General features: G+C 37.3%; 5 protein-coding genes across 5 annotated transcripts; 3 read left to right on the top strand and 2 right to left on the bottom strand.

The window, feature by feature from the left end:
• Nucleotides 1-1,045: 1,045 nt before the first annotated feature.
• HELRODRAFT_175956 (hypothetical protein) lies at nt 1,046-1,761 on the top strand (the record flags this gene model as incomplete). The annotated part of the gene is made up of 2 exons (XM_009023316.1): nt 1,046-1,329; nt 1,548-1,761. 2 exons carry the CDS (start codon nt 1,046-1,048, stop codon nt 1,759-1,761), a joined length of 498 nt encoding a protein of 165 aa, XP_009021564.1.
• Nucleotides 1,762-3,285: 1,524 nt separating this feature from the next.
• Nucleotides 3,286-4,564, top strand: HELRODRAFT_175955 (hypothetical protein; the record flags this gene model as incomplete). Its single annotated transcript, XM_009023315.1, has 3 exons — nt 3,286-3,337; nt 3,602-3,828; nt 4,130-4,564. 3 exons carry the CDS (start codon nt 3,286-3,288, stop codon nt 4,562-4,564), a joined length of 714 nt encoding a protein of 237 aa, XP_009021563.1.
• Nucleotides 4,565-4,691: 127 nt separating this feature from the next.
• Nucleotides 4,692-5,407, bottom strand: HELRODRAFT_175954 (hypothetical protein; the record flags this gene model as incomplete). Its single annotated transcript, XM_009023314.1, has 2 exons — nt 4,692-4,977; nt 5,334-5,407. The coding sequence occupies 2 exons, from the start codon at nt 5,405-5,407 to the stop codon at nt 4,692-4,694; spliced, it is 360 nt and encodes a 119-aa protein (XP_009021562.1).
• Nucleotides 5,408-8,227: 2,820 nt separating this feature from the next.
• On the bottom strand, nt 8,228-9,270 carry HELRODRAFT_175953 (hypothetical protein; the record flags this gene model as incomplete). Its single annotated transcript, XM_009023313.1, has 4 exons — nt 8,228-8,376; nt 8,713-8,806; nt 8,901-9,101; nt 9,247-9,270. 4 exons carry the CDS (start codon nt 9,268-9,270, stop codon nt 8,228-8,230), a joined length of 468 nt encoding a protein of 155 aa, XP_009021561.1.
• A 970-nt stretch (nt 9,271-10,240) lies between these two features.
• Nucleotides 10,241-11,044, top strand: HELRODRAFT_175952 (hypothetical protein; the record flags this gene model as incomplete). Its single annotated transcript, XM_009023312.1, has 3 exons — nt 10,241-10,390; nt 10,487-10,597; nt 10,979-11,044. The coding sequence occupies 3 exons, from the start codon at nt 10,241-10,243 to the stop codon at nt 11,042-11,044; spliced, it is 327 nt and encodes a 108-aa protein (XP_009021560.1).
• Between the last annotated feature and the right edge of the window lie 2,549 nt (nt 11,045-13,593).

Here is a 13,593-nt window from a genome sequence, read left to right as displayed (position 1 = left end):
ACTGTTATTTATAACTGTGATAGAAAAAATTACAAAGCCGATACGCACTGGTGACATTTGGAATCTAATATATGCTGATGGTATTGCTTTAACAGCCAAGTCTGAGAAGAATGCAGAACAGATGTTTGAAGATTGGAAAACCAGACTCGCCAATCATAGATTCAAAGTCAACGTCAGCAAAACTAAAGCAATGAACACTGGTGAACAGCTACTGGACGATGGCCCAAAACAACAAATTTGAAATAGCAATGTTTTTGAAGCCATTAAGGTAAAGAAAGTCACATCGTTTCAATATCTAAGGGATGTTCTGGATTATACTGAAACAGCTGAAGCTGCCGTTCGAGCACGCATACGTGCAGTCTGGAATAAATAGCATCTCCTTGTCTCTATATTGATGCGACGTGACATCCCACTACCACTGCGATCAAGACTTTATTAATTGGTGATACGTCCAGTGTTGTTATATGGTGCAGAAACATGGCCAATGACAACCAAACTGGAACAACAACTTCACCGAACCAATATGAAAATGCTCCGATGGATGCAACAAATTAGTCTGAAGGACCACATCAAATCTATCGAAATCCTTCGTCGTTCTGGTTTAGATGATATAAAGGACAAATGCTGGCAACACCGTCATGTCAAACGAAGTAAAAACAGTGCCATAACTTTTCTTGCAGATGTTGAAGTACATGATACACGTCCCAAAGGCCGCCCAAAAAAGTCCCGGTCGCAAACAATCGAGCAAGACATGAAAGCTCTAAATTTAAATGAAATGGATACAAATGATCGTCTAATTTGGCGCAAAAAATTGATGGCAAAAAAATCAACGTCCTACCTTGAAGAACTGGGTTTCTGGACGCTAAACAAAGATTGATTGATTGATTGATTGATTGATTGATTGATTGATTGATTGATTGATTGATTGATTGATTGATAGCCTACTGTTTCGAAGTTTAAAGCTTTGAATGTATTTTTATTAATAGCATCTATATTATGCACCGATTGTGCACTGATTGTATGGCACTCGATCAGTGAAAAGCTGATGGTTGCTCGTTTCAGACATCGATATGGTGCTTTGTCAGTGACTGTCTGCTACGCGCCAACTAATGAAGCAACGGCTGAAACCAAAGACCTCTTTTACAGCGCACTGGAGGACTCGTTTCGCTTCACCAGGCTCACCGACCTCATTTTTATTTGCCTAGGCGACTTTATCGCGGTAACGGGTGTTGACCACCGTATGCCTGCGGTAGTTGGCCCAATAAGTAGCGGATTACCTAACAACAACTCTGATTGTTTTCTGGAATTCTTGCCTCCGCTAGACGTAAGGTCTGCGGATCTTGGTTTCGCCGTAAGGATATCCATAGGCTGACGTGGCACTCAAATGATGGTGTTACGGCTAAGGAGGTTGACCATATCCTGGTAAATAGCAGGTGGGGAGCGGTTTGAAACTCCTGTGTGTATCGTGGCATGGAATTCGATACTGATCATTTTACAGTGGTGTGCACTTTAGCCATCTCCCTTAAGGGTACTGTGGTTAAAACTAGACCTCTCTCTAGATTCAATATCCGTCTTCTACGGGATAATGTCACTGCCGCAACATACACGGCTGAAGTGGAGAAGTGTTTCATCACTGCTCCAGAAAATGAGTTCTCCTCGTGGGATTCATTTTGTGATGCGATGGCCAAACGGCTGATAAGGTTTTTGGTCATGCAGTTCCCATGCGTCATGAGTGGATCTCAACCGCAACAAGGCAACTGATCGAAACGAAACGGTAGGCTAGACTTAGTGGCATAAAAGAAATCGTCAGCTCTCTACGTGGGAAATGCAGGAGACAGCTGCGTAGGGATCGTCAGGCTTGGGCGAACAAACTGGCGGCGGATGGTGAAGAAGACTTGCAGAATGGACGGACCAAAGACGCTTTTGGTCATATCCGGGAATTTAGATTGACCAATTACTCTGTCTTTAGCCCTATTTTTAGTTGTACTGGCCGGTTCATTAGTGAGGGAAGCGGAAAGCTAAAGAGATGGCGAGAATACTACAGCCAGTTGCTCAACTGCCCAATGGTGGCGCCCTTGCAAGAATTTCTAGATTTTGCTGAATCCCTTGCCCCAGACCCCGGGGTTGACACTGAACCCTCTTCCGTAGCTAAGATTGTCGGGGCTATAAAAACGCTAAAGAGCGGCAAGGCACCGGGCCTGTGTATCATTCGTCAGGAGATGCTAAAATCAGGTGAACCTATGTATGCTTGTTCGTTGCACTCCGCCATCACCAAGGTTTGGCAGCCCGGTGCGATCTCGGATGATTGGAAGAAAAGTATCATCATTCCGTTTTACAAAAATAAAGGATTGTGCCGTGAATGTAAAAACTATTGAGGCATCACTTTGCTGTCAGTTTCAGACAAGGTGTGTGCCCGCGTCCTTCTTGATCGCATCCGTTTTCTCTTGCTGTCTCGGCACCGTGGAGAGCAAAATGGCTTCACGCCTGGTAGGTCTACCATCGACAGGATATTCACACTCTCACATTTTCTACAGATAAGACGTGAATTTGGTAGATCTCTCTGGATTGTCTACGTTGACTTGAGAGTGACTTTTGATTTAGTTAACAGAGATGCTGTGTGGCTGTTGTTCCTGGGTCTGGGCATTCCCCGATCACCTAGTGAAACTGCTTAAGACTTAATACACCCAAACCTTGAGCTGTGTTAGATCGGAGGGGCAATGTTCTCGGTAATTCGAAATAGATAGTGGCGTCAGACAGAGATGTATACTTGCGCCGGATGAGTTTTTGGCCCCGATGGATTAGATCGTGGAGCGTTCCGTACACAAAGGCGCCACAATCAGCGAACAAGTGTTTACGAACCTGGACTATGCAGATGATGTCACTTTGCTGGCTGAAATGCGAGATGTTTTCATACTGTCGTTGGCTACTATATCCGAGAAGGCAAAGCCTTTTAGTTTAGAAATCAACTGGGACAAAACGAAAATTCTGACAATCTCTCTGGGCGATCCGCCATCCGCGTCTGTCTATGTGCTGAGTAATGAAGTACAAATTGTGAATTTTTTTCCATATCTCGGCTTCCAAATACACTCGTTAGGCAGTAGCGACGCTGAAATTTTGCGTCGAATCATCATTGTTCGCGCGTGTATGAGGTACCTGGATCGTGGTATATGGCACTCGGGCCTTTCGATGACGATCAATACGCATACATCATCCCCGTGCCACTCTATAGATGCGAGGCTTGGTCAACACTGACGCTCATTTGAAGAAGCTAGACGCTACAGATCAATGGCGCTTGCGCAGGATCTTTCGTCTGACCTAGCACGATCGCGTCACCAACGTTGAGGTGAGAAGAAAAACACAGCAGCCCTCCGTTTCCTCACTCCTGTTCAGGCGTCGTTTAAACTTCTTTGGTCACATAGCTCGTGCCAGTCCTATAGAGGATCATTACCGGGCTTCAAAAGCTGTCATAGACCGACCATCATTGATGCAGTAATTTATGAAACTTACCGAACTGTGTGCTTCTACAACACGCAACACGACTGACATATAATTGATTGGAAGTTACAAAATGAACTTTCAGTAAATATATTGCAAACGACAGGTGATGTCAAAGTGGAAAAGAAAACTGTGCCTGAAAGTGCAAAACTGTCGTCAGATAAGATCATGGACATGTGGAACAAGGCTAGGATACCAACAACTTACCATACTCATGTTGTAGAAAAAGTAAAATCGGTAGTTGATGACTACAAACTAATAAAAAGAACAAAAACAGACAAAGTGAAACACAACGAGCACGAGAAAAAGAATTTGAAAAAAGGAGCACAGGCTGTTTGATATTGCTCACCAACACGCCATGCAGCTCATCCGAATTCAGAAAAATATTGAATTTCTTAATGACCAGAGGGATAGTCGACGAATGAAAATGAGTGGCATTGATAAATCCTGGCCAAGAAAGAAGAGCGCACAGGACAACGTAAATGCAAAGAAAAAGAGTGAAAACGGCGAGAGCAGGAGCGGATGACAGAAAGTACCTCACTACATTTATCTAGTTTTGATGACTGTGATAATGAAAAGCAGGATACAAAGGACAACTATGAAATTGAAATTCCAGTGTACTACAAAAAAGTAGATCAGTGAAGTAGAAGACAGTCTGTTAAGCAGTGCCAGCCAAAAACCACAAACTGTGCAGGATATGTTGTCCTTGCCAAATGTTGCTTCAGCACTGGGTAGAATAAACCTGTCAGATAAAAAGTTCCCAGTATTAACAGCAGCCATTGCACAAGCTTGTGGGCAAGGCATCAAGTATACATTTCTGTCACGTTCCACAGTTCAACGTAAACGACAGCAACATCGATCAACTATTGACAGCAGTATTTGCCAACAATTTCAGGATCGTGACAGAAACCCCTTTCTGATTCACTGGGATGGGAAGATCATGAATTATGTGACAAACACTGTTGATCCGCACTTCAGAACTGATAGACTGGCTGTTGTTGTGACTGGCTGTTATGTGGAGAAAATTTCATCAAGCACGGGACAAGCACAGACCAATGCAACTTTCTAAAATGATCTACTATCTTATAATGTATTTGTTTCGCAATGAATTTAAGCTCACAACAACTGAAACAAAAAGTTTAATTGAATTCTGCTTATTTGTAACCCATAAATATGTGCCAGCATGGATGTTGTGTCTAATACCCAGTGATGCACCAGTCAAGGATCTGCAACTTCTGAGCAGAATTGAACAATACTTTGAAATCAACAAGAATGTAGCATGTGCTGCTACAAAAAAGTTTAAGAATAATTTGTGGTATCTCGGTAAAGAAATGACTTTCACTGTTCTCAAATAAGGTTGCTAATGCTGAAAAGCAGTTGATAGTGGAAGCAATGACTGCAGTAGATTCTGACTGGAGTGTGCGAGGTGCCAAATACCCTGCAACTGAACTGGAACATGTGAAAAGCAAACCACTGCATGATCTGTTTTAAAACCAAATTAAATGGTTTATTTGCCATCGTATAAGCTGATGCTGTCAAGAAAATAAAAATAGAAAAAGACAAAATGTTCTCACAACAGCAGAAAAAACAAAACGGATAGAATGAACTGGAAAAAATGAAATAGCATGACAAAGGGAAGTAAGAGATGAGAAGAAAAGATTTTTTTTTTTTATTGGTCTTTATTATTACAGCTCTGACATACGCAGAACCACTTACAATGTTACAGATATATTATGTTATCTATATATCTATTGATTTGAAGCAGCCATCTTTTGCCACAAAGACTGTTTATCCTTTTCACACGACGTACACATGTGTTTATGTGCACGCGCAAGCACCGCATCATATACGCTGAGTATATGATAGCCATTGAGATGTTTTGACTCAGCCAGCATTTGAACCACCGAGCCATCTCGCCAGCCACTCAAGATTATAGCACAATTCATCCAAGATTGCATTGTTGAGAAATGTTTGATTTATTAATGTTTTGCCTTTGTTGACGATTTAAAATTGGACAATTTAAGCCGAGTAGAAATAATTTTAGTAAATTAAACTAAACCAGCAATAACTATTTAATGTGAACGGAAAAGGAGAAATAAAGCAAAAAAGAAGTAGTAATTAAATTAAAACATAGATATAAAAATTATTAATTGTTAATAATAACGATGAAATATTTAGTTCCCTACAATACTCCCACGCAAGAGGCGGAGCCATTCAAATGGAATAATATTTGTTTCTTTGTGTTGAATTTGATTTTTCTACTCCTTGATATGGCCGACGTTTATCTTGTTTCTCGTGATGATGTTGCTGTTGTCGCTGATAATTTGGCTGATGATCCTGCTGTGACTGGCATCTATCATGCTTCTTGTGATGTTGATGGTGATGTCGTTGTTGTTGCTGGCGTTGTTGTTGCTGATAATGTGGTTGACGCTTTGGTTGTTGGTTCAAATCATGTTCCGATTTCTCATGTGAAGTTATATCCAGCTTCGAGTAGGATAAGATGAGTGTGAGAACAATAAACTATGTATTCTTTGCTTTTCTTTTTTGTGATGATCTTGCTGCTGCTGCTGAACGGGAGAAAAAAGAGAAAAAACTGGAGGGAGAGGATCGTTCATGTATGAAGTTGCTGATGGTATGGCACCCTTCTGCACATTCTGTCATTTTCATCTTTGCTCTTGCTTAGAAACAATTGCATTTTATCGGATTTCTCTGGTGGCAGCCTCTCTTCAACTTTGTCTGCGTTAACATTCTCCAGACTCAAATTTATTTTTAAAGGCCCCTTTTTGAGACTGGTTGGCACTCGTTGGATGGTTTTCAACAGTTTAAATGCAGTAGCCGGATTCGAATATGACAATAAGATACCCGTCTGTCACATGCTTCGTGTGTGATGCGTCGTTTAGCATGTATTCATATACGATGTTTGTGAGTGTTGTTGAATCCTCTGAACTTTGGAAAAGTGTAATTGACCATTTTAATAACGCGTTCAACCTTCGAGATAATTTCAACATGTTTTCCATTTTCTAGCTCTATCTTCCCGAGTACTGGTAGATCATTGATGTTAATCTTTTGTAAAAACTATGTAAATTGTTTGTCGAAACGGTTTCATTGGTTATCGAGTCGATTACTGGTGCAGTTCACCTGGATATTGCTGCTGCTGTTTGCAGTGTCACGTTCTATGTTTTTCCAAAGCTAAACTTTCCAGTTGTTAAAGGTTGAAATTTTTTTGAGCCGCAATAACCGGTGAAATTGTTGTCGGCAATGCCTGAAAGAATTTACGATGCACCGGTTTAGTTTTGGTTTTTATATGTTGATAACAACTCTGCTTTTAGGGCATCATAATTTTTTTCTCTAAGTACTTTTAAAAAAACGAAAAAAAGACACGAGAGTTATCAAAAACCTTTATTGGGACCATAGGCGCCGACTCCATGGGGCTTGGAGGGGCTCAAGCCCCCTCAATATTTATTCCCTCGGGCCCGCAACAATGCTGAGCCGCCTCAATATTTTGTCATAAAAATTTAATATTTTTTTAGATATAATTTTAAATAATTTCTAAATAAATAATTTTCTAAACTTTACAAACACTTTTCATATTTAGTCCTTGAGATTTGTATACCATAATTTAAGCAAATAAGACACAGAATTCAATGACTTTTGGCATGAAGTAACTTTGAAAGCTGCAAAAAATAATACAGAAGTACCATTATTGGCGTGCGTAAGACGTGCCCCCAAAAATTGACGAAGGTGGACAACCTTATAAACTTCTTCGTTTAAAATACTTCTTCTGATCCGAAGGAGTATTTCAAAAAATTTTATATTCAAGCCGTGGATGCCGCATTTGAATGTCTGAAAACAAGATTCAAGTCCGAAGGATTTCTTATTGCACAAAACGTTAAAAACTCAATCTAAGTGCTTTAAATTTGCAAGATCAGGATGTAAAAGTTTCAAAGTTTTTAGAATACTACGGAAATGATACAAATGAAGATTGTCTTATTCTACATCTGAAAACATTTCGAGACCCATCTGCCATGGTTGTAGTAGTTCAAAAGGAAATCCAAATTATGCAAGATGTTATTGATCGGATGAAATGCAAATCAAGGCGTAAAATGTTTTTGGAAATTTTCAATGTTTAATGCTTTTTTTGACATCACCTGTAACAACTTGCACAGCAGAAAGAAGTTTCTCAGCCTTAAGCATTCTAAAAACGTATCTGCGATTCACAATGGGACAGGAGAGGCTGAACCACGTAGAGCGATACTGCATTGCTACCGAACCTTAACTGAGTCAATTGACGTTAAACAATTATGCAATGATTTACGATTAAAAACATTTGCATTGTTTTAATTTCATTTAGATGTTTTATTTCATTAATTTCTACATTTATATATGTTTGAAACACACACACACACACACACACACACACACATACACACACACACACACACACACACACACACATATATATATATATATATATATATATATATATATATATTATTAAATGCATTTGTATAGCGCCTATTAAATGAAATCTCACAGGCACTCTCAAAATCCAGTAACAATAAATTAAAGAAATGATTGTCAAAAGTCAACAGTTTATCCACAATGTACATTAAACGAATATACAATGTATATTTGCATAATATAAAAATAGCGGGTAAATGAAAAAAAATTAAGTCAAATTAACAAATCATAAATTTAAAGTTTGCAAATAAAACATGACGCTAGTTCCATATCATCGTTTCACATCAGAACATGTCCTGGCATTGACATCGGCATTTCTGGTGCTGCCACTTTTGCTGTTGTTATTGAAAACCCAATTCCTAACCTGAACATAATCAGGCCAAGAACTTGATCTTTCAACTATTTCCGCATACTTCTCATCTACACACAACCGGATTGACGTAGAAGGGTGGGTTTCATCAAGTTATATTTTGTCATCTCTCCTCTTGAATACAGGGTAGCAAGACAAAACTTTAACATTAATTGACTTAAGGTAGTCAACAACATTGGATGCACAAGTCTTTGAAATATTACCAATGTGATAAAATGTTTTCCGATATACAACTTTACTGGCTGATATTTTATATTGCGTAGGCCTATGAGGTTCAACAGTGGTCTTTGATATTGCATGACAACATGGACTGGTATTAGTTGATAGTAAAATGTTTCTTCTTTTCTTGCGTCTGACTGTTATGAAATTTCCACCATCATTGTTACCTTCTTCAGCAATATCAGACAAATTTTTAGCGACTGAATTCTCAGCATCTGAATCTCCATCAGCGCATACATCACTGCACACGATACTGTTCACCTTTTTTTTGGACATCACTCAGTATATTGCCATGCTCTTCAAGAAATTCTAGAATGGCCGGACTATTTTGAATAACACTTTTTTGCAACCTCACCTGTTCAGCTGACAATTTCTCGAATCTAATGTCACAATTTGTAACTTTCCACAAGTCGTCAGCAAGAAAACATGGAAATTTGTCTTTGACTTTAGTTTCAAAAATTAACCGACATATACTAAGAAAATCGTCCCACATTATATTCTTGTCAACGTCTTCGGAAAACTCCGGCAGGCTGAACGATAATGTGCTGGCTTCATGCTGCAAAAACTTTGCACTTTTTTTATGTCGTCAATTTCAAAAAAACGCAAAGCAAAGTTTTCATTTCCTTTTCATTTATCTGGTTTTGAAAGTACCAAATATAACACAATAACGTATCAATTACGTATTTTTTATCGCTTTTAACCTCGACAATTATTCCTTCCGCCATTTTCTAAAGATCAAAACATAGATGGTGTATATTTAATTTTTGAGCCGTAGATGGCTAGCTAGTCATCTATATATATATATATATATATATATATATATATATATATTATATATATATATATATATATATATAATGAAACGGTATAATCATATGGTATAATATATCATTTGGTGGCTTTGGCCCAGGGCCCCCCAATATCTAGGACAAGTTGGCGCCTCTGATTGGGACCAGAGAACAACGATGAAAGTTGGTAACAAGATGACTTGTTTCTTCGGAATAAAGAAAGGTGTTAGGTAAAACTCTGTATTCTCCAAACCTGTATAATCTCTATAGTAAGATTATTATGAGAAAGATATAAGATCTACCTTGAATATCCATTGGAGACGTGAATACAAATAATGTAAGATATGCTGATGATACAGCTCTTATAGCGTAATCAATGAAAAAACTGCAAACAATTGTTTCCAAACTGGTTTTTGAAAGTGAAAGGAAAGGCATGCAAATTACCATGAAAAAAACAGAATGCGTGGTTATCAGTAAAAGCAAAACCCCCCGATCATTAATGGTAAACAAGTGAAACAAGTCAACAGCTTCAATTATCTCAGATGTCTGATTACCTCAGGTTGTAAATTTTGATATAGATATCAAAGGAAAGATAGCTATGGCAAAAGATGCATATTCTAAAATAGAAAACTCTCTCATTAATAATAAAATCAGAATATTAACAAAATTAAGACTGTTAGGGTGTTACATTCTTCCTGTGCTAACTAACAGTTCTGAGTCCTGGACAATTTCTAAAGAAATGGAAAAAAAGAGTAACGCTGCTAAGATGTGGTTTTTGAAAAAAATTATGAAAATTAGTTGGACCTCTTATACTTTGAATGAGGATGTATTAAAACAGTCCAGTTATTAAAAGAGAAAATTACTACAGATAATCCGACGAGGGCAATTAAAGTTTTTTGGTCACATCATGCGGAAGGAAAGAATGAAAAATCTATCAACTACTGGAATTATTGCAGGGAAAAGAGATCGCGGTCAACAAGAAATAACATTCGTGAAGTCTTTGTGCCACTTGTTGAATATCACCACATTTCAACTGCTGCAAAATGTAAAATATCGGGTTATGTGGAGATCGATGGTCGCCATTGTCCTGATAGGATAAGGCACGAAAAAGAAGTAGTTTTAGTGACAAATTTTCGACTTTATCCACCGGCAGGGAAATTGTTACGCGATAGTTTCTGGTTTCTTGACAGAACTCGTTTCGCAATTGAAATTGCACTTTGGCAATCTCGAACCAATCTGTTACTGCCGTTTTCATGAAAAAAAGGTAATATGGCGAATGGGTCATCATTTGGTTGAAACATTATGTTGATTGACGATTTTGTTTTTTTTTTGGTTTTTATACCCACATTCTTCGATCTTTTCTTTCCCTCTCGGATTTTCGTTTTTCTTTTCAAGTCACGTTAGGGGTCACCAATTGATGAGGTATGTTCGATTTATTAACGTTTCGCCTTTGTTGTTGAATTATAAATTGGACAATTTTAGACGAGTTTAATAATTGTATTAAATTAAACAAAACCAACAGTAACTATCTAATGTGAACGAAAAAAGAACAGTAAAGCATAGAAGAAGTAGTAATGAAATTCAAACATAGATACAAAAATTATTAATTGTTAGTAATAAAGATGAAATATTTAATCCCCTACAGCATCATCTAGTCTACATCATGATTCCATGTCTCAATCTCAAAACTTGGATTGCCTATCTATTATGAATCCACTGAAAGTTTTATTCTAGACGAAGGTTCATCGAATGATTTTAAGACGGCATCAACTTTCGTGAAGAGAGGCAGGAAAAATTTTGTGAACTATGTTGGTTGCATCTATAGACAGATGTGCAAATAATGTGCTGTGACATGACGGCATTCAATATTGGCCGATTTTCTTAGCTTAAACCGATTTATTTGCGTTGTTTACATGAACGCAAAAAAGTTCTAAAAGAAAAGGCCTGCAATAACTTTATACTTGGATTATTTTAAACAAAGTTCTTTAATAAATTGTTTATTAGTTTATTCAAGATTCATTTTGTAATCTACTCTCTCTTTACGGCATATTTCCATGGGATCTTCTAATGAAAATATTGACATCAACTCGGCACGGGTTCCCATTATCATAAAAATTTCAAATTTTGTATTTTACTATTTCTTTATAAGACAGCAGTTTTTGAGGGGTGTTCTTTCTCGTGCCTTATCTTTTTAGGACATTGGCGACCATCAACCTTCACAAAGTTTGATCTTTAACACTTTGTAGTAGTTTAAATGTGGTGGTATTCAACATGTGACACAAAGACTTTACGAATGTTATTCATTGTTGACCGCGATTTCTTCTCCCTGCAATCTTTCTAGTGGTTGTTAGATTTTCCATTCCTGTGACCAAAAAACTTTAACTACCCCGTCGGATTATTTGTAGTAATTTTCTCTTTTCATAACCGGACTGTTTTAATACAAATATGTATGAGAGGTCCAACTAATTTTCATAATTCTTCTCAAAAACCACATTTCAGCAGATTAATCTTTTTTTTCCATTTCTTTAAAAATTGTCTCACAATTTTAATTTTGTCGATATTCTGATTTTACTGTTGGTGATGAAGTTTTTCATTTTTTGATGATGCTAAAATTTTTAGTACATTGTCAGCACCGCAGAATGGTACATTGTTGCAAAGTTGCTTGAACAGTTTTATGTCATTATTTCATAAATGGAGTCTCAAAGTCAACATAAGTAAATGCAGTTTGTTATCGATTGGCAAATGTTTTCCGACAATCTAATGGGGTTGCTCATATCTTGCCAAGAGTTAAAAGCATACGTGATCTTGGGGTGATCGTAGATAATCAGCTTACTTTTAAAGAGCACGTTATGACACAGATTAAAAAATCTAATCGTATTTTAAGATTTTTATTTAGAAACTTCAGGGGTCGGTCGGATGATGCTTTCATATGCCTTTATAAATCTTTGGTAAGATCATGTTTGGAATTTGCGGTCCACGTTTGGTGCCCTCACAGAAAAGTCTATCTAGACAATTTGAAAAAATTCAGAGAAGAGCTACCAGAATTCCAAAATCATGCAAAATCTTAGATTATATTTCTAGACTGGCAAAATTAGATCTACCATCATTTAAATATGGACGTAACAAATTCTTCATAATCTGTTGGATTATTCAATTTGCCCACTGTTAATCGCCGTGCGGAGACTGGCACCAGAGGTTATCATTTTAGTTTAAAAACTCGTCTTGCGAGAAAAGATTGCAGAAAGTATTTTTTTCAAATCGTGTCGTAAACCCCTAGAATGCATTACCGTTTGATATTGTGAATAATCTGTAAAGATTTTTGAAATTAAATTAGATGACTTTTACGGTGATAGAAAATTTATAACAACTTGATTTTTTTGAACGTTTTCTTCATTACATTACATTAGGGCGGCGTGATGGCCTAACCGCCAAGTGCTGTGTTGCAGAGCGTGTGGTGACCTGGTTCGAATATGACAAAAAGATCCCCGCCTATCATGTGCTTCGTGTGTGGAGCGTCGTTTAGCATGTATTCATATACGATGTTAGTGTGTTATTGATTTTTCTGCACCTAGAAAGGGTGTAATAAACCCTTTTAACGAGACTATTATTTAAAATGCATATTCTATGTTCAAATTGAAGCCAAATCTGACATTAGATAGGTTTGAGGACACAGTGGTTAGAAGCAGCAATTTGACCAGTGTGAAAAACCATTCGGTGTGCGAAATACGCCGGGATACGAATCTAAGAAGTATATAAGATTTTTAAAATGTAACAAAATGTTGCTGGATGACTCTGATGAATTTGTCAAAACGATGTGATTAAAATATCTCGACTCTCCTATTCTGCAATACGCTAGCAGTGTGATCAAGTCGTCACTCAGTCAACATATCAGGACATGACCTTCATCACAAGACACCTTAAATATATTGACACACAATAATGCTTTATCATTTACTTAATTAAGTTTTCTTATCGATCTGGTCTATTAATAAATTATTTTATTTATTTGCCTTTTTAAACTATTACTTTATTTTATTTTCCATACTTTTCATGTTAAACAATTTTTTCTCCGTTTTTTTATTTTTCGTTATCGTTTTATACTATTGTCACGCATGCTGTAACCGTTTCTACGTTTGTCAAATTCTGATTTTTTTTAATGATTAATAAAAAAATAGTTGATTCGGCTCGGAAGATTTTCAAGCCACGGCTAGTCGAGGTTGATGGTCTAAAAATTAATGAAAACTAAATTTGCTTTCTGTT

This window comes from Helobdella robusta (genome assembly GCF_000326865.2).
Source record: "Helobdella robusta unplaced genomic scaffold HELROscaffold_35, whole genome shotgun sequence".
Lineage (NCBI taxonomy): Eukaryota > Metazoa > Annelida > Clitellata > Rhynchobdellida > Glossiphoniidae > Helobdella > Helobdella robusta.
This window is presented reverse-complemented; position numbering and strand designations above follow the sequence as displayed.